The 18,794-nt window shown below is 45.8% G+C and overlaps 1 protein-coding gene across 1 annotated transcript; it reads left to right on the forward strand.

Moving 5' to 3' along the window:
- Nucleotides 1-16,582: 16,582 nt before the first annotated feature.
- Nucleotides 16,583-17,980, forward strand: LOC144140096 (uncharacterized). The gene has a single exon (XM_077672282.1). The coding sequence runs from the start codon at nt 16,583-16,585 to the stop codon at nt 17,978-17,980; it is 1,398 nt and encodes a 465-aa protein (XP_077528408.1).
- Nucleotides 17,981-18,794: the final 814 nt, after the last annotated feature.

Genomic DNA, 18,794 nt, shown 5'->3' on the forward strand with positions numbered 1-18,794 from the left:
GCGCGGTTCTGCACAGTTTCGGGAGAGTTGAATAAGTACGCTTGGTGAGTGTTCCAGATGAATGGTGCATATTCTAGTTTGCTCCTGACGAACGTTTAATGGGCGAGTTGCCTGGTAGATGAAGGACATGAAGCAAGAGATCTTCTGATGAAGCCGAGGGATTTGGATGCATCAGCAGCAAGTTTTTCGATGTGTTCGGACCATGCTAATTTTTCTGTGATGAGAACTCCCACGTAACGGTATGGTTTTGTTAAAGAGAGGGTAAGAGAGCTTAACGTAGATGCATTGGTTATAGGGGAACATTTTCGTGTTATTTGCTTGAGTTTGCACTTATCACTGTTTTGCTTCATTAAATTTTTTTCACACCACCTTTATAATTCATTAGGGTCGTGTTGAAGTAGTTCTGCATCAGTGTTGCATTCTATCCGGCGGTACAAAACGCAGTCGTCCGCGTAGAGGTGAATGGACGATGAAATTCTGTTAGGCAGGTCATTTATGAAAATTAGGAAGTGTAGAGGGGCTAGCACTGAGCGTTAAAGAACTCCGGAGATACCTTTGGTTGAGGCTGAGTGGTGGGATCCAATAACAGCGAACTGGAAGCAGTCGGTAATAAAAGAGCGTATCCATGATAGTACTATGGAGTCACGGTTACGGCTACAAATTTTTGCGAGTAGGCGCTGATGGGGAACGCGATCCAAAGCTTTAGAAAAGTACAGGTAAATGACGTCAGTTTGAACTGAAGAGAGAAGGTTAAGGTGAATGTCAGTAGTGAACCCAAAAAGTTGGGTTTTACATGAAAGCCTGGGCTGGAAACCATGTTGTTTGGGAAAAAAGAATTTGTTGCTGCCTGAAGACGCGCAATTTTGGAATATAGTATGTGTTCTAGTAATTTAAATGGGATGCATGTTAGCGAAATACTGCGGAAGTTGCAAAGATCGGAGTGGTTGCATGATTTGTAAACCGGAACTATTCTGTTAACTGTCCAGTCGGACGGAAGTGCACTGGTAGCTACCGATTGGGCAAAGATTAGGTGGAAAAAAACTTGCTAGAGGTTATTTAGATGGCTTTGACTATCTTGCTAGTTATGCTATCGTATCCTGGAGCACTTGACACCTGTAAACTATCGATATACTTAATTATGCCTTCGCGAGAAACGGTGATGGGAGGTATTTGAGAGACATTCTAGCCGGAATTGTCGGAACTGTGAAGGTCGTGTTCGGGGGTAAAACAGAGAAAAATACCGGTTCATGACGTAAGCGCGATGCTCAAGTGGAACATGCGAGCCATCTGGGTAGGAGAGGGAAATGTTGTTGGTAGAGTTGCCTTTTCGTTGTAGAATTTTTCAAAATTTTTGGGGGTTGCTTTTGAGCACTTTTTGTAGGTCATGGTGGAAAACGCATTCTTCGTTTGGTTTACCTGAATAATGTATTCACGTAGGCAATCGAGATATTTTTTTTTCGTTTTGAAGGTACTTGCGATTGTTTCGCTGCTCGAAACAGGCGTTTTTTTTCTGTAACACCTTCCTGAGGGAGTTGGTAAACCACAGGTAAACCATGGTCGACCAACGATAGGAGCTTATTCTTGAAGAGCATCCAGTTTTCGTCTACTGTCCTTAGAGAGGCATCCAGCTGGAAAAGCTGGAGGCAGGATTCGAGCTCGGAGTTGATTGCGGTATAGTCAGCTTTGTTGAAGTCGCTTATGTATTTGCGGGACGGTTGGGCAATTGGAATGGGAATGCAGAGAATAAATGATACAACACAGTGGTCACGCAGACCTGGTAGGCATGTTGGGGACTTGGTTAGTTCGGGATTGGAAACAAGAACAAGATCTAGGATATTGTTGCCTTGGGTTGGTGTGTTGACTGTTTGGCTATGATTGAATGTAAGAATCACGAAGATAAATGCTTAGAAAGTCGGGAGTGCGCAGTGAAGTTGTTCAAATTCATATCGGGAAAGTCGAAGTCGCCGGTTACTATCAGATTGGCTCGTGGGCAGCGAGATATTAAGGCAAGAAGCAACGACTGTAGTTCGCAAGTAAACGGGTTGTCGCTATCTGGAGGGCGATAGCAGGCGATGATTATGTTCGTGCTGGCAGGGAGTGGAACAGCTGCACAGATAAATTCCTGATGCCACGTGAAGGGCAACAGATATGACGGAATGTTTTTTTTTATGAGGATGGCCACGCCTCCCCTCCTCCGCCCGACCTTGTCGAGCCCGTGAATTGTGTACGCCGAATTACTTAGGAGCAGCTCTTGGTCCTGTATGTCGGGAATCAGCAAAGACTCGGTTAGTGTGGCAATGTCGGTTTTGTTATCCTCTAGAAGAAACTCGAGGGCATCTTTTTTTGGCAGATAGCTGCGAACATTTGCCAGCAGAACAGCCATACTGTCGTAAGTTTGTGAACTTGAGTATTGTCGATAGGGCTGTAGAGGAGGGGGGGGGGGGGCGAATGTCGGATAGTGCGTGTGAATTGCTATGATTTCACTTCGACTATAGAATCTGTTTCGGCATGGTGGGTGAAGGTCTTATCATCGAGATGCAATTTATCAAAACGAAGTTACAGCGAGGCGTTCCATTGTTGGCCCTACAAGTAAATATTTTCCGTGCCATCCGAACTCGAGCTGAGTAGTCCTGGCGAATCAAGATAGGTGAGCCTTTCAGTTTAGGTTAGATTAAAGTCAACCTACCTACCATTGAATTTATCTTTATAGTAGGTGAACTTCGCAATAATCGGACGAATTTTACCTGGTTCAAAGCGACCAAGGTGATCCGCGCGTTCTATGCCCGAACTTTCTTTGTTCATGTCGAGGTTTCGGGAACAAAGGGACATTATATGTGATTAGGATTCATCCCATGGTTCACCTTTTTTGTTTACAATTCCAAAGAAAACTAGGTTTGAACGGCGAAGATGTCCGAGGTTAATTTGTTGAGGCAGGAAATAGTTAATCGAACGAAGCCATCGAGATAAGACTCATTCGCGTGATCGCTTTTTTCTAACGCGTCGATTAGTGAGGACAGACGCTTCATTGTTCCCTAATGGTTTTTTTGGGCGGCTAGAATCGCCTTGAGTTCGGCAAGTAGTGCGGTTTGCGCGACTTCGTGTTTGAGAAGGCTTGTTGGAGGGGAGTCATCACCTCCCGGTCCGGAGTATACTTCCCCATCGCCTGACAGCAGCAGCACGACGCATACAACGTGAAAGGTAACACAGAAAGAGCACAAAGGCGAACACAGAACTAAGCGCCAGCTATTCAGAAAACAAAGTGGAGAAGACACTGCAACCAGAAAGAGGTCACTTGAATGAAAAGAAGCTGCCCTGTGCAGGTAACTGACACGCAAGAGAAAGCGCATTGTAACCACAGTGGTGAGGCGGCGTTCCCTCTGGCTCCGGGACGGGGGCTCCTTAAGTAGTCTTCCGTCGCTCCTTGTTGTTGGCTGCTGCCAGAAGGGGGTCGGGATTAGCGTTGGGTGCAGCGGTTTTGTTGGGGCTTTGGTTCTTGCGGCCGGTGGTGAAACTCGGAGAAGGGTAGCCTCGCGCAGGGAGACATTTTGCAAGGCGATGGGCACCGGCAGTGGCGTGAAGATCCATACGAGTAGGGGCTGCACGAGAAAGCGCATTGTAACCACAGGGGTGGCGACGGCATGCCCCGACTGGCTCCGGGACGGCGGCTCCTTAAGTAGTCTTCTGTCGCTCCTTGTTGTTCGCTGGTGCCACGCGGGGCTTCTGATTAGCGTTGGGTGCGGGGGGTTTGTTGGTGCTTTGGTTCTTGCGGCCGGTGGTGAAACTCGGAGAAGGGTAGGCTCGCGCAGGGAGACATTTTGCAAGGCGATGGGTACCGGCAGTGGCGGGTAGATTCATACGAATAGTGCCTGCACGAGAAAGCGCATTGTAACCACAGTGGTAGCGCCGGCGTGCCCCGACTGGCTCCGGGACGGGGGCTGCTTAAGTAATCTTCATTCGCTCCTTGTTGTTCGCTGCTGCCAGGCGGGGCTCAATATTAGCGTTGGGTGCGGTGGGTTTCTTGGGGCTTTGGCTATTGCCTCCAGCGTTAAAACTGGGAGAAGGGTAGGCTCGCGCAGAGAGAAATGTTGCAAGGCGATGGGCACCGGTGCTGCCGTTAAAATCCATACGAGTAGGCCCTGCACGAGAAAGCGCATTGTAACCACAGTGGTGGCGGCGGCGTGCCCCGACTGGCTCCGGGGCGGGTGCTCCTTAAGTAGTCTTCCGTTGCTCCTTGTTGTTCGCTACTGCCATGCGGGGCTCAGGATTAGAGTTGGGTGCGGCGGGTTTGTGGGGCCTTTGGTTCTTGCGGCCGGTGGTGAAACTTGGAGAATGATAGGCTCGAGCAGGGTGAAATTTTGTCCGGCGATGGGCACCGGCGATGGCATGAAGATCCATACGAGTATTCAATGCATTAGCACAGTAATTTCCTCATTTTTTGTGTTATACCAAAAAAGCAACAAAATCTGTCCAGAGTTTGATGGCAACATATGCAGTTCAGCACCCAGTCGCTAGTGATGTGTACATAATGAGTTGTTTAGGTTGAAAGAATATGTCCCAGGTTTCCTCAACATAGTAAAGAACAAAGCGATAGAAACCAAAACTTCATCAGACTGCTTTCCGTTAGTAGCGTTTGAAAGAGTTGAGGCTGACAGTGCTTAACGGCCGTATAACGTCGTCTGGGCAGGCGGCTAAAAAGTTGCTATATACCGATTTTTAGCAGGCACAAAAGCAACGCGTTATATAGCATGGGAACTTCGTATGTGCCTTCAAGTGAACTGTTTCATAAATGTAGAAAGTAACAAATATTCCAAACGCCTTGAGGTATTGTTATGAAGGGAACACAAAACAATTCTGTAACAAGCGTATTGCACGAATGAAACACTCATTACAAGTGTGCGGACCCATACAATGCTTTGGTAATCCACTTGAGCATCTACTTGAAGTTATATTTGCTGTAACATTTTTTTCCGTTATTTTTTTTCGGTTCTTCTGAATTGATAATGTACGCCGACGATACAAACGTATTTTTTACTGAAAAAACTGTAGAAACAGCTAGCAGCTGTTTCTAAGACAAACAACTAACTACAACAAACAAACAACAACAAACAGCTAACGCGTACCTCATGAAGCTATCGCAGTGGTTAGAAACGAATCATTTAGGCCTTAATATCAATAAGACAAAATACATCATATTTAAGCCAGCAAGTAAACGAGATAAAAGCCCAATTAGACTAATATATGAAGGTAACTTATTAGAACAAGTGGCTCAACAAAAATTTCTTGGTGTTTGGTTTTCTGAGGACCTTTCATGGTCGTTTCACGTCAAAGAACTTAAAGCTGAGTTGTCGCGAGTAACAGGAAGCATATACCGAATTCAACATCTGATAACCCCCTCGCTAAAACAAACACCCTACTATTCTCTTTTCTATTCGAGACTAAGTTATAGCATATTAATTTGGTGTACCACGATGGCCTATAACTAGAAGAGCTTGATTATTTTGCACAAAAAAATTCTTCGCCCATGTGAGAACTACCAGGGAAACAAACAAACGTTAAGGACAGACCCACTCTTTATTAAGTATAAAATGCTTAAAGCTGACCAAATCTATTGCTTCAAACTCTTGCAACACATTCATAAAAACCGCCTACATAACGTACTAACCGCGAAACATAGCACATACCCTATACGCAAGCCCTTAATTCCACCACCTACAATCCGCACTAATTACGGTAAACAGACTATTTCTATCAAGCTACGAAAATAATAAATAGCAGTGATATGAAAATGAATTTCCAAAGACCATTTCTCCCATTCAAAAGAGAATGCAGAAAATGGCTCGTCTGGAATGGCACTTCATTCTCTAAACTTTGAACTGGTGTTGTGAAATATCGCTTCTTAATATTTTTTTAACCCCAAGAACATTGCATTGTGTGTTTGAATATGCAGCCTATATTTATGATATATACTTATGCTGTAACTAAATTCACTGGACCCATTGTTAGAAATACATGTTTATTCCCTTCTGTACACTGTTTGCCCCACTAACTTTTTGTAAAATGTATACTTACCTAATGTGTGGTATTATATGTTACATGAATAGGTACACCCCTGAAACGTTTTATCTATGCACGTGGATATATTGTAGTAGTATTGTGATTCATTTTTTTATATATATGAACCTGTGCTATGTGTTTCACTCTTTTGTTACGTTGACTTTTGGTTGTTTTTCCTATCTCGTTTTGCCGAGAGCCATCTGTTTGAATCTAGATCTTTTGTGTGAAACTGTGAAACCTCTAGGGGGCCGGGGCCCCGTCAAGCGATGCCCGCCTATAGCCTTGGCTTCCTCTTAGAGCAGTCTAAAAAAATATATAAAGGAATAAAACATAACAAAAATGTGCGAAGAATACCGCTCTAACTTTTGTCTCCAGGGGAAAGCTCTATACAAATCAAGGCATTGTATGTCGGCTCTTTCGCATGTGAACCTTTTGTAATTCATACGTAGATACGCTAAAAGACAAATTCGCTTGGGTTTGGTATTCATCGCTTCTCATCGGGCAGTGTACCTACAGGAATTTCGAAAGACACCAAGGTTCCATGCCACTGAAAGAAAATCCCAAACAATAGAGCCCGCATACAATAATTATCCTCGAGGTTATTCAGGAAGAAAAAAGTAAATCCTCTCTTGTTATTTGCATAACCAACAGTGAAGTACCCTTTCTCAGGCAGATAATTACAAACCCCTTGTAAACAAATGCTATGTAAGCTATCGCAACGTCACTCACTTTTTTCTGCACTGCTTTTTTCATGTTACAGTTGCATTTTTGGCGAAAACCTTTTGTTATGTGTGCCAACGAGTATGTTAATTGGTCGTAACTGTAGAAATAACGATGCGTGAAGCAACAAAAAAAGCAATGTACTTAAATCTGAAGGTAATGTTTGACAACAATTCTGCATGTGTTCAGCTAGTCGTATCATAATCCTGAAACATGCTCGTGTAGGCACTGTACGGCTTGCAGATGATTGTGCAGGGGCCAAAGCAGCTGCAAGCAGCGTGGTGTCTCAACACTCGTCCACTTTGTCATCCGCCATATTTTATTTTAGGTTTTGATTTAAATGCCAGAAGTCTGAGAACTAAAGTTTATGAAGTTGGTTTGTGTCTGTTGAGAGGTAATACACTCGTTCGATGGTGTTTCAACCAAAGGGGATTTTCACCTAATGAGCGATACCCTATAAATAGATACGATTGTGTTTCTGGGTCTCTTCTGTGAAAGGGTGGTTGTATCAGTGCTCTTTAAGCAAGCCATATTGTATGAACTCATTTAGGTATAAAAGAATGTTGGCAATAGCTATGAAGCACTCGTTGTCAATTGCTGTAACACTGTTTTTTTTGGTTGTGTACTGCACACTTTTGGATCCATTGAAGACTTTCTCAGATCCTGATTAGCTTAATACAATCAAGCACAGCAATTTAGAAAACTTCTTGGCGGGAGATATTTATTTTACCTATGTTTTGCAAATCTATCTTTCTTTTGTTTTTAAGAAACATTTTAATTGTACGGCTGTTCGAATGTAATAGATTCTTGTACGGAAATTACGTTTTCCGCGCAAAAAACGCTTAAACTCTGTGTAAAACCTTTCCCGGAGATAACATAAAAGCATGACTTTTGAAGTGTGATTTTAGCGGTATTTTACTCATCTACTGTCTTATTCCTCATCAGCGTCCCTGTCAAATGGCCGTAAAGAGTTAGGTAAAAAATTTTCTGAACAAAATATAAACAGGTTTATTGAACGATTTTCTGCCCTTTCCTGGCCCGAAATCGCGGAAGCAAACGTAGTAAATTCTGCTTCTGAGGCTTTTTTCTTTACCTGCACATCCTTTAAAAAGGAGTGTTTCCTCCTCATGCCGCTCGCACAACATGAAGAATTAAAGCAACCCTGGATATCAAAGGGCCCCTTTAAATGATGGAAGCTGCAAAATAAGGTATTTCTAATGTGTTTATTAAGGAGAAAGGAAAATGACTTTCAGATATTTTGGAGGTTACCATACAAACAACATACAGGTATAAAAAGTTAAGCTTGACGACTATAGGAAGAAATTACAAAGTGCGCTAGGAACTACACACAACGATAAACAAAATCGCAAGCAAGAATGATTCGATGAAACAGGAACCCTTTCAAAGATATTGGATGTTGGACGTAGTTTTTGCAAACACTTTCAATGCTGACTTCATTGCCATGGAGCTGCCGCAGATGGCCTACCGTAAATACCGTGCGAACGATTATAAAAGATGTCCCTCCGGAGTGTTTGTGCACGGCACCTGACCAGTATGATTTGAAACTATAACATTACCGCTAAGAATGATGGCCCATCAGGTGCAGATTCTGTTAAATCCAAAGCGACTCAAACTGTAAGTGGGATGTTATGTTCTATGTGCAAAGTTATGTGCAATGTGCAAACTATGTGCAAAGTATTTATGCGCTTTCAGTACCCCGCCGTTGTGGCTACTCCACGTCAGGAAGCTTTAGCAATTTTTTCCCTTCTATAAAAACTTTAAGAGAGCAGGAAATATACGCTTGTGAGAAGTACGGCGGCCTAATATTTCTAGAAGAGAAACTGCGGAGTTTATTGCTATTTAAATGAACGCCCTGCGCACCTAGGTCGCATGAGTTTGTTACTTGCATACAACACTAAACATTCTGGCCATTTGTCACCACATTGCCCTAGCGGTGTTTTTTTTCCGGGTATCTAAGTTACTGTCTTTCTTAGTTACTGTCTTTCATAGTTTAAGAAATTTTATTTCATTTCTTGGTTGAATACCGGGCTGCCACCTCGGTTCACAAGAGTTTATTGTCTTACGATGACCGGCCTTTGTACAGCATGACCGCCCGGAAGAAAAGCTAAAGTGAATCACCAAGGCCATCCGCTTGGCCGGACAGACCTTTCCTCCGCCCAGCGACACGCTGGACAGGTCACAGGTGGTTGCACTCCATAAACTGCACACGCGCACTTACCCTAGCCTGCCACACTATCACAGAATATATCTGGAAATACCGCAAAGAAGTAGCCACCTTAACCGACATGCCCTCGGATTACACCTAAGATCCTCACGGCGATAACTGCAAGCCCCCCTCCCCCTTTCGGCTGCTGTGTGCAGTCCCAGCCTGAGACGATCAACTCTCCAGCAGGCTTGTGAGGCGGTGAAGCTTCATAGCTGAGACGACCAGTGGTGACGCCCCCAAGCGGGACTCTGAGGCCCGGTAAGCGAAACCTCTGCAGGAAGTCAATAAAGTTTTTATCAAGAATTGACGTCTGTTTCAATTAGCGTCATACAGCAAAAATCCTTTAAACCACGTCCCGTGGGCTTGCTTTACGATGCTTTTTCTTGCTACGTTTGCATCATAACTGCTTTCTTGCCTTGTAAGAGAACTTTTATAGTCGTAAGGATGCTACCCGCACTTATTTTGCTCCAATAAGACGGGTAATGTTTATCGCTATGGAGAAGAATGCGTTGCGTGACATTTTTCTTCAGCCTTTATTACTGTTATACATTGCGAATCATTTTCATTTCTCCTGGCAGCCACCCTTAAGCAGTCCTTGCCCCTATCATTTTTCTCGCCCTTGCTCGTAAGAAGAAGGGAAGAGAAATATGACTCCATGAGGAAAATTGTGAGTGTATTTTCGGGTAGAAAAACGAAAACCGTCTCTTTTGGTGACATGTGTTGTATTACTTGTCGCACAAATCGAAGGCTTTTGTTTAATATTCTCATACATTGCGACTCATTTTTGTTTCTTCTCGCAACCATGCTTAAACGCTCTTTGCCCCCAGTATTTTTTTATGTTCGCTGTGTTACTTTGACAGAGCGATGAAGAGACACTAGTAGGAAAGGGCGTATGTAAGATTTTTGCACGATAAATTGGGAGTATACTGCTAGGTAGAAGACTGCAACAGGAAGCTTTGGTTTAAATGTATTTCATTGATTGTGGTACACTGCAAATGCTTTTTGTCGGAAGTGGCGGCCTTGCAGTAGCGTCGTTTTTTCTCACTAGGGTTTTTATATCAACTCTGTTTTGTTGGAGGGTATGCGTAAGAAAGATAAACCACATAGTTTTTCTTAGCCAGCAACCGCTGATTTAATAGCTATATACAAGAAGGGGATGCGTGATCTTGGTCTGCAGTGTGTACTCGCATACATTTCGACTCCTTTTCTTTTTCTTCAAAGCCATCTTAAGCAATTGGTACTTCCGACTTTTGGGTATAATCGCCGAGGTTTTTTTTCAGCTAGCGACCTGGAGAGGCTTTACTTCCTAGAAGGAGAAGGACGTGGAATCTTTGACGTAATAAAAATTTCGAAGTTTGTCCTAGGTTGCACAAAGCGCGAAGTATCCTCAGTTGACATGTGTTTCATTGTTTGTCGCACAATACGCATCCTGACGACCTTATTATCGCACTGTTGTCTCGCTAAGGATTTGTTATAACAGTCCCCCTTTCCCTTTAAATAGAGTGTATATGAACATTCGCAACAAAGACACACCCTATACGTTTGCTCAGACAGGAAAAGTTGTTTATTTCCAGAAAGAAGAACGGGATGAGTTATCTGTGTCCACAGTGTTTATAATTCGATACGTTGCGATTTTTTTCTTTCTCGTCGCAACCACCCTTAAGGGCCCTTTGCCAGCGCTGTTTTTAGTGCGTTTTGCTCATCATGTGATGCGACTCTTACGTAAGAAGGAGGCGGGTGTAACAACCATGCCTTGAGAGCAACGGATAGTTTATAGCTAGGTAGAACAACACGGCATGTCATTCAGAAAGGCATGTGTTTTATTTATTGTCATGCGATACAAGTCCTTTTGACCGCTGCTTTCATCCTTGGTATATCGTGCTTCTTCCTTGCTACGTTCGTGTAATAGCTCTTTTCTTTCCTTCTTGAGCGAACGCTTACGGACATTCGTAAGAAAGATGCAGCCTAAAGTTGTTTATCAGACAGGAAGGGTTGAGTTTATTGCTACGGAGAAGAACCGAGATAATGCCATACATATCGCATGCATTTCGTTTCATTTTGCAGCCATCTTTCTGGTGTATTTGCGCTCACCATATTTTCTATATTAACTGCGTGTTTGGGATCTAGCTATAAGGACACCCTCGTAACAAGAAGAAGGAGCTAGTATTTTTGTGAGAGAAAAAAACAGGAACGCAGTGCTAGATAGGAGAACGTCGTACGCCGCTTCCACCTATATGTTTCATTGATAGTCGTACAATAAGGTTTTTTGTGCCCAGTTCTAGCCCCATCCTTTAAAGTCATTTTCCCTGTTTGGGTGTTTATATTGACTGTCTTTCGTTCCTTCTATTAGGAGTGGCTACGGAGATTTGTAAGGAAGCTGCACCCAATACATTTCCTCTGGAGGGAACGGTGACTTGTTTACCAGTGGGAAGTACAGGCTGCGTCACTTTCGTCAACAGAGTTGGTTATTGTCTGTTATCTCAGACAATTTTCGCTTGTCCTCGCAACCAACCTTGCTTTTCGGGCTCACACCATTTGTTAAATTATATAGTTTTAATATAACATGGAGAAACACTAGGAAGGAGGAAGCATGCGCAATGTTTATTGTCGTGAAAGCAACGGGTGAGGGTTTTTCTAGATAGAAGAACGCGCAACGTTCTTTCAGCTGGCATCTTTCTTTGATCACCATACCATACGATTGTTTTTACCACGACCGGCGGCCTAGCTGGGCTGTACTTTTTACTTGCTAGATTTGTATAATATTTCTTTCCTTGAATAGCCAATGTTTACGGACTCTCGCAAGACAGATGCTACGTATAGATTTGCTCAGAGAAGTACCCTTGAGTTTATCGCTGCAGAGAAGAACGGACTGCGTAACAGTCTTTATATATTCGTACACTGAAATCATTTGCCATTCTATATGTCCTCACTATTAGTTTACATTAATCGCGCGTTCTTGCGAGCGATCAAGGCACCCTTCGGAAGAAGTAGGCCTGCGGAATATTTTTCCATGAGAGAAATTGTGTGTATTTTCTGGTTGAAGAACGGGGGACGTCGCTTCTGTTTATGTATAATTCAATATGTGTCGCACAATACGAGTGCTTTTGGCCACTTCTTTTGTCTTCAGATAGCGTTCTTTTTACTCAGACTAATTTTTCTGCAACTGTCTTTGTTTTCTGCTATAGCGAGTGCAAAAAAATGTATAATATTGGCGCTTCCTATAGCTTCGCGCACACAGTAACTGTTTAGTTTTTGGCTAGGGAAAAGAAGGGAATGCGTGATCTTTATCGACAGAGTAATATTCTCTTTAATTGCGACTCATTTTCGTTTGTCCCGGCAATCACACTTGGGCGCTCTTTGCTCTCACCATTTGTGTATATTATGTGCGTTGTTTTGAGGGAGCGATGGAGAGATTCTCGTAACAAAGAGGAGGGCGTAAAGTTTTTCGCTGCGAGACAAATGAGATTTTATTGTTGCGTACAAGCACGTAAGACGTCGCTTTTTGGTCACTCTTCGCGGCCTGGCTATAATGTTCCTATTTGTCGCAAGGTATTTATAATAAATCTCGTGTGCTTCTTCCTTGGCAAGCGCCGACAGACGTTCGAATAGAAACTGCTTCCTTTAGTTCAGCTCCAACCGAAATCGTGGGCTGTAATGCTGGGAGAACAACCCGAAGCGTGGCGTCCGCTACATGGTTTTTATTTGACACACAATGCGATATTCTTTCTTTTTTCTTCCCACTCATCCTATAGCACTCTTTGCAACCACCATGTGGCGATGTTTGTAGCTTTGTTGTTTTAATCGAGAAATGAATGAACATTCGTAAGAAAGAGCCAGCCCTTATAAATTTATATGAAATAAAAGGGGGAGCTCAGTGCTAGGTAGAAGAAAGCGCAAAGTTTATTCGGAAGACAGGTCTTGCATTCATTGGTACGCAATACAAAATGTTTTGGCAACTCTTTGCGGCTTTGCTGTAGCGTGCTGATTATTCGCTGGTTTTTATAGTGCCCGCCTCACTTTCCTTTTTTTGGAAATTGCTGGCAGGCATTCGAAAGAAACATGCGACCTTTAGTTCTGGTCCCGCAGGAATGGTGAGTGCATTGCCGGAAGTGAAATGCGCTGCGTGGAGTTGCTCGTTAGGGTTTTTGATTGTCATACAATGCGAATCAGCTTCGTTTACCTCGCCACTATCCTATAGCGCTCTTTACACAGACCAATTGTCTATATTCACTCCCTTTATTGTTTTGATCGAGTGATGATAACGCCCGCACATGAAAGATTCAGTCAAAAGACTTTTTCCAAGGTATTAACTGGGGCCTTTAATGCCAGGCAGAAGAACACGCGAAGTGGTTGTGGTTGACGTGTTGCATTAACTATTGTGCAATACGAATTATTTTGGCCAAACCTTGCTGCCTGGATATTGCGTTGGTTTTCTAGGTTAGGTTTTCATATAGCCTGTCTTGCTTTCTTTTTTTGACAAGTTCTCACAGCATTCGAAGGGAAGATACGCCCTGTAGGTGTTCTCCTGTGAAATGGTAGCGTGTGGTGCTAAGAGAAAACGCGCTCCATGACTTTGTTTGACCGTGGTAAATACTCGTCCTACATTGTGATTTCTATTGTTACTCTTTGTAACCACGATAAAGCGCATTTTGCCCTCACCATAAGAAAAAAATGCACTGCTTTTTTGAGCGACCGTGAACAGACATCGTGAAAAAGAACCACAAGTAATATCTTTCCCAAAAGATATACATGGGCGTCTGCTTATAGGTAGAAGAATGCGTGAGGTCACTTCGGTTGAGTTGTCTTGAATTAACTGTGATGCATTACGAACAATTTTTGCCACTTCTTGCAGCCTTGCTCTAACCTTTCTTTTCCTGGCTAGGTTTCTATATTGCCTGCGTTCCTTTGCTTCATTCACCAGTTCTAGCATCTATTCGAATGGAAATTGCTTCCTTTAGTTATGCTCCCACATAAATGGTGGAATTTGTGTTGGAAGAACAAGGCGCAGCTTGGCGTTGGTCGACCGCGTTTATTGTCATTAAATGCGATTCTTCATTTCTCCTCGCAGCCATCGCATAGAAGTTTGCCCCCACCATTTCCTGATATATATACCTTTCGTTTTTATGCAGAAAGGAATAGACTCTCGTAAAAAAGAGCCGGGCTAATAATTTTTCTATGAGATGAAAGGGGGAGTTTAGAACGCACGAAGCAGCTTCAGTTGCCACGTGTCGCATTGTCATTGTTGCGACGATAAGGTTCTGAGAACGCGAAGAAGAAAGAAACCCCGCAGAAGCGGGAGAATGGACGAAGCAAAGGGCGCGCCGCCGCCGCCGGGGGCTGTCAACTGGGACCACCGGCGGGGTCCGCGCGCGCGCCACATATGGTTCTTGTTTCACCAGGGAACGTGGTCCCCTCTCCCTCGAAAGAAGGGACCGCAGCGGCGGGGAGCGGGGGGCCAGTTGGTTCGTTGAAAGCATGTAAGACAGAACGCTGTAGCCTTCTGTACTTCTGTATAAAGAAATCCTGTTGTTTTCCTTTGCACTCGAACGAGTAGTGGTGTTTATTGAACGACGACAGCGACCGTAAGGATCTACACATATTCGCTACTACAAAATGTTGGTGCCGAAACCCGGGATCGGGAAAGATGAACGTACAGTGAGTGCATCGGCGAGCAACAGCGATCGACTGCTCCGTTGAACGTGGACGACGATCGGAATGGAGCTACAGAAGAAGAAACGAAAGACTCTGCGGGCTCAAGTAAGTCGACTCGTTGGCGAGGCAGAAAAGCTACTACCGCTGCCTGCGCCCAGTGTCGAAGAACTTGAAGTGCTGATAGAACGTCTTCTGCTTGTGGAGGCTCAACTGAAGGAAGTGAACGCGGCAATTGAGCCTTTACAGACCGACGAAGACGCAGAAGACGAGTTCACGCTGGCCATCGAGTACAGTGACAAGATTGTAACCTGCCTGGCGAGACTGAAAGGCAGGGTCAAACGAAGTTGCAACAATAACTCAGGTGGTGGCAACTCCGAACAAGACAGCAACGCCACAATAACAAGGACAGCAACGGCGGCAAAAGTCAAACTCCCGAAATTGGAACTTCAAAAATTCAACGAAAACAGAAGGAATTGGCAGCCTTTTGGGAGCAGTTCGAAACCGCCATTCATAAAAATCCGGACTTGGCGCCGTCGGAAAAGTTCAATTACCTGAGGGCCGCACTGATCGGAGACGGAGCAGCGGCAATTGCGGGTCTGCAGCCAACATCGGAGTGCTACGATGATGCCATCGACCTCCTGCAGCAGAGCTTTGGAAACCAGGCGGCGCTCATCCAAGACCACATCGACAGCCTAATGAACCTAACACCGGTCTCGTCACCACGGAACGTCCGAGCACTGCGCCGTATGTACGACAACGTCCAAGCTCACCTCCGAGGCCTGAAGGCGGTGGGTGTGGGAGAGGAGTCGTACTGCGCCATGCTGTATCTCGGCCTACTTCGCGCACTTCCATCTGACCTGAGCCTGGATTACAACAGAAAGGTGACATCGAGGAATGCGGAAGAGGCCAGCTCTGCGGGAACATCGAGCAGTGATACAAGCTCCGAGACTTCAAAGAAGCCTGCCCACCTCGGCATGCTGAGTGACCTTTTGAACTTTCTCCGCATCGAGGTGGAGACGCTTGAAAAGTCCATCATCGAGCGACCTGACGGAACTGGTAAGCCTCCATCTCGCTTCCCTATGCATGAACGTGACAAGAAGCCACAGCAGTTTGTGAAGTCACGACAACCATCAGCGGCCGCGCTGCAGGGCACAGTTAAAGGGATGGAATGCTTTCTGTGCAACTCAAACAAGCATGCCACGAAAGACTGCACCAAAGAAATCCCTCTGACAGAGAAGAAACGCATGTTGCAGCAAGGCAGGAGGTGTTTTAGGTGCACAATGCCGCATCATACAGCGAGAATGTGCACGTGCATACTAAGTTGCGGCAAGTGTCACGGCCGGCACGCTACCAGCATGTGTGACCCCGAACGAGCCCGTCAGTCTCCAGACTACAGAAAAGGGCAGCGTGAGACCAGCCGTTCTATTGCAAACCGTAACAGCATGGGTTGAGAGTGGCAGGCAGATGAAGTTGGCAAGGCTAATGTTTGACAGCGGCAGTCAACGCACCTTCATAACAGAAAAGCTGTCACGGGAACTCAACTGCAAACTTCTCGGAACGGAGATTCTGGCGGTTGGCGTGTTCGGAGGTGAAAGCAAAGAACGCACCTTTCGGAGGGTTCTGGTAACCTTGAGAAGCCGCCTGAATGACAAAAAAATTGAGATCGACGCGCTAGAAACGCCCAAGATCTGTGAGTAGGACCTTCCAAGCCCTGATGAAAGCATTTTGATCAAGTTAGATGAGGTTGGCCTCTCAGTTGGGGACGATTTGTGTGGACAGAGCTATCGAGACGTTGACTTGCTGCTGGGATCCGACCACTACTGGACTGCGATGACCGGACGGATCCACCGACTGACGGAAAGTTTGACTGCGGTGGAATCCGTATTCGGATGGGCAGTCCAGGGACGAACGGGGTCGCGCACAAGCAGAATGAATTGTTCCCAAGCGATCGCGCTGAAGGCAACAGCGCCGGATCTCGAGTCTTCCTCGCTTCTAAGGAGCTTTTGGGAGCTCGAAAGTGTGGGAGTCACCGACGCCTTGGATGATGACCCTCCGGGGGAACGTGTTAGTCGGAACTTTGAGGCCAGCATCACTCAGTCGGATGGCAGATACGAAGTTGCCCTCCCTTGGAAAGCTGACGTCAGGCTCGCCGACAACAAGCAGGTGGCGTTGAACAGAATGGAGAACGTGAGGAAGAAACTGTCAAAAAACAAAGGTCTCCTCGAAGAGTACGATCAGGCAATTCGGTTCTATCAGAACAGTGGAATAGCAGAAAGGGTTGATGACGAAGGTAGGGATGAAGGAGCAGCGAAGGTGCTGTATTACATGCCCCACCAGGCTGTAGTACGAGAAAACAGCAGCAGCGCAAAGCTCAGGATTGTGTTTGATGCTTCATCCCACTGTGCAAACTCAAAATCTCTGAACGACAGTTTGAAAAGCGGTCCGAACCTGAATCCGGATCTGGTCGCCTTGCTCCTGAACTTCCGGACACATCCCATAGCTTTGGTCGCGGATGTGGAAAAGGCCTTCTTGCAAATCGGAGTGAAGGAAGAGGATCGTGACGCGCTCCGATTCCTCTGGTACAAAGACCCTCCGCGACCAAATGAAACAATTCCGGAAATCGAGACTTGGCGAATGACGAGGGTGACTTTTGGAACGACTGCAAGTCCGTTCTTGCTGGCCGCTACCCTTCAGCACCATTTCCAATCCATGGAGAGCGCCTACCCAGGCACTGCACGGACGCTAAGGAAATCGGTGTACGTTGACGATTTGTTGACTGGGGCGGCCAGCGAGTCAGAGGCGAAGCGACTGTATGCAGACGCGAACGAAATATTCATGCTGGCAGGCATGAGACTCCACAAGTGGGGCTCGAATAATGCAGCTCTAACAGGAATGTTTGAAGAGAACGGCGGCGTTGAAAGAAACTTGGGCCAGGCAGCGAACGTGCTGAAAGTGCTGGGAATGACTTGGAAGCCCAAGCAGGACTGCCTGACCTTTTCTCCAGACCAAGTGGTCGAGTTCGCACAACGCGGAGGAGACACAAAACGTTTCGTTCTCCAGACGACAGCGAGATTATACGACCCTCTTGGACTCCTGTCACCATTTGTCGTGAGGGCCAAAATCCTCTTTCAGGAGATCTGGAAACGCAACCTTCGATGGGATGACGTGCTGCCAGAGCAGCTACTGAAGGAATGGATCGCTTGGTGCGATGAGCTTGCGAACCTGAAGGGAATCAGCGTGCCGAGGTATTACGACACGGAGCTTTTGGGAAACGTGACCCATCGAGCGCTGCACATTTACGCAGATGCCTGCACGGTGGCCTACTGAGCTGTAGTCTACCTCTTAACTATTGACGACACTGGAGCCACAACGACGACACTGCTTCTGGCAAAAGGCCGAGTGGCGCCACTGAAAGAGATCACCTTGCCCAGGCTTGAGCTGATGGCCAGCTTGATAGCCGCGAGGCTGTATAAGTACGTCAAAACGTGCATCGAGTTTGAAGGGAACGAGGTTCACTTTTGGACCGATTCATCGATTACCTTGCATTGGATAACGGGAGACGCGAGCCGATGGAAATTGTTCGTCCGAAACCGCGTGCGAGAAATCCAAAGACATTCTCTAGGCGCGACATGGCATCACTGCCCTGGGAAGGACAATCCGGCCGACTTGATCACACGAGGTTTGAGGGCATCGAAACTGGTGTCATCGGATCTTTGGTGGAGAGGGCCGGAATGGTTGTCATTGCCGGCGACGGATTGGCCGAAATAAAAACGCACTCAGCTCCCACAAAACCACCTTGAGGAGCGGCAACAACAGGCTGATGTGCTAGAGATTGCCACGGAGCCATCTGCCGAGCTGCTCGACATTTCCAGATTCAGCTCGGCGTCCAAGGTCAACCGAACGACCGCTTGGATTTTCCGCTTCCTCCACAACCTGAAGTCCACGGAAAAAAGATCGGGACCCTTGACCGCGACGGAGATCCAAGCAGCGCGAACACACTGGCTGAGAAAGGCGCAGCAGTCGGCGTTCTCGGCTGACCTCAAATGTGTGACCGAAGGAACCAAGTCTCCACGTGATTCTCCCCTCCGAGACTTCATCACCTTCATCGACGACGAAGGAGTGCTTCGGATCAAGAGCCGCT

This window comes from Haemaphysalis longicornis, unplaced genomic scaffold (genome assembly GCF_048455015.1).
Source record: "Haemaphysalis longicornis isolate Haplotype H1 unplaced genomic scaffold, Haemaphysalis longicornis Haplotype H1 scaffold_5, whole genome shotgun sequence".
NCBI classification, from domain to species: domain Eukaryota; kingdom Metazoa; phylum Arthropoda; class Arachnida; order Ixodida; family Ixodidae; genus Haemaphysalis; species Haemaphysalis longicornis.

Coding starts and splice junctions, on each gene's coding strand:
- LOC144140096 (XM_077672282.1), top strand. CDS start 16,583: ATGAATTGTTCCCAAGCGATCGCGCTGAAGGCAACAGCGCCGGATCTC.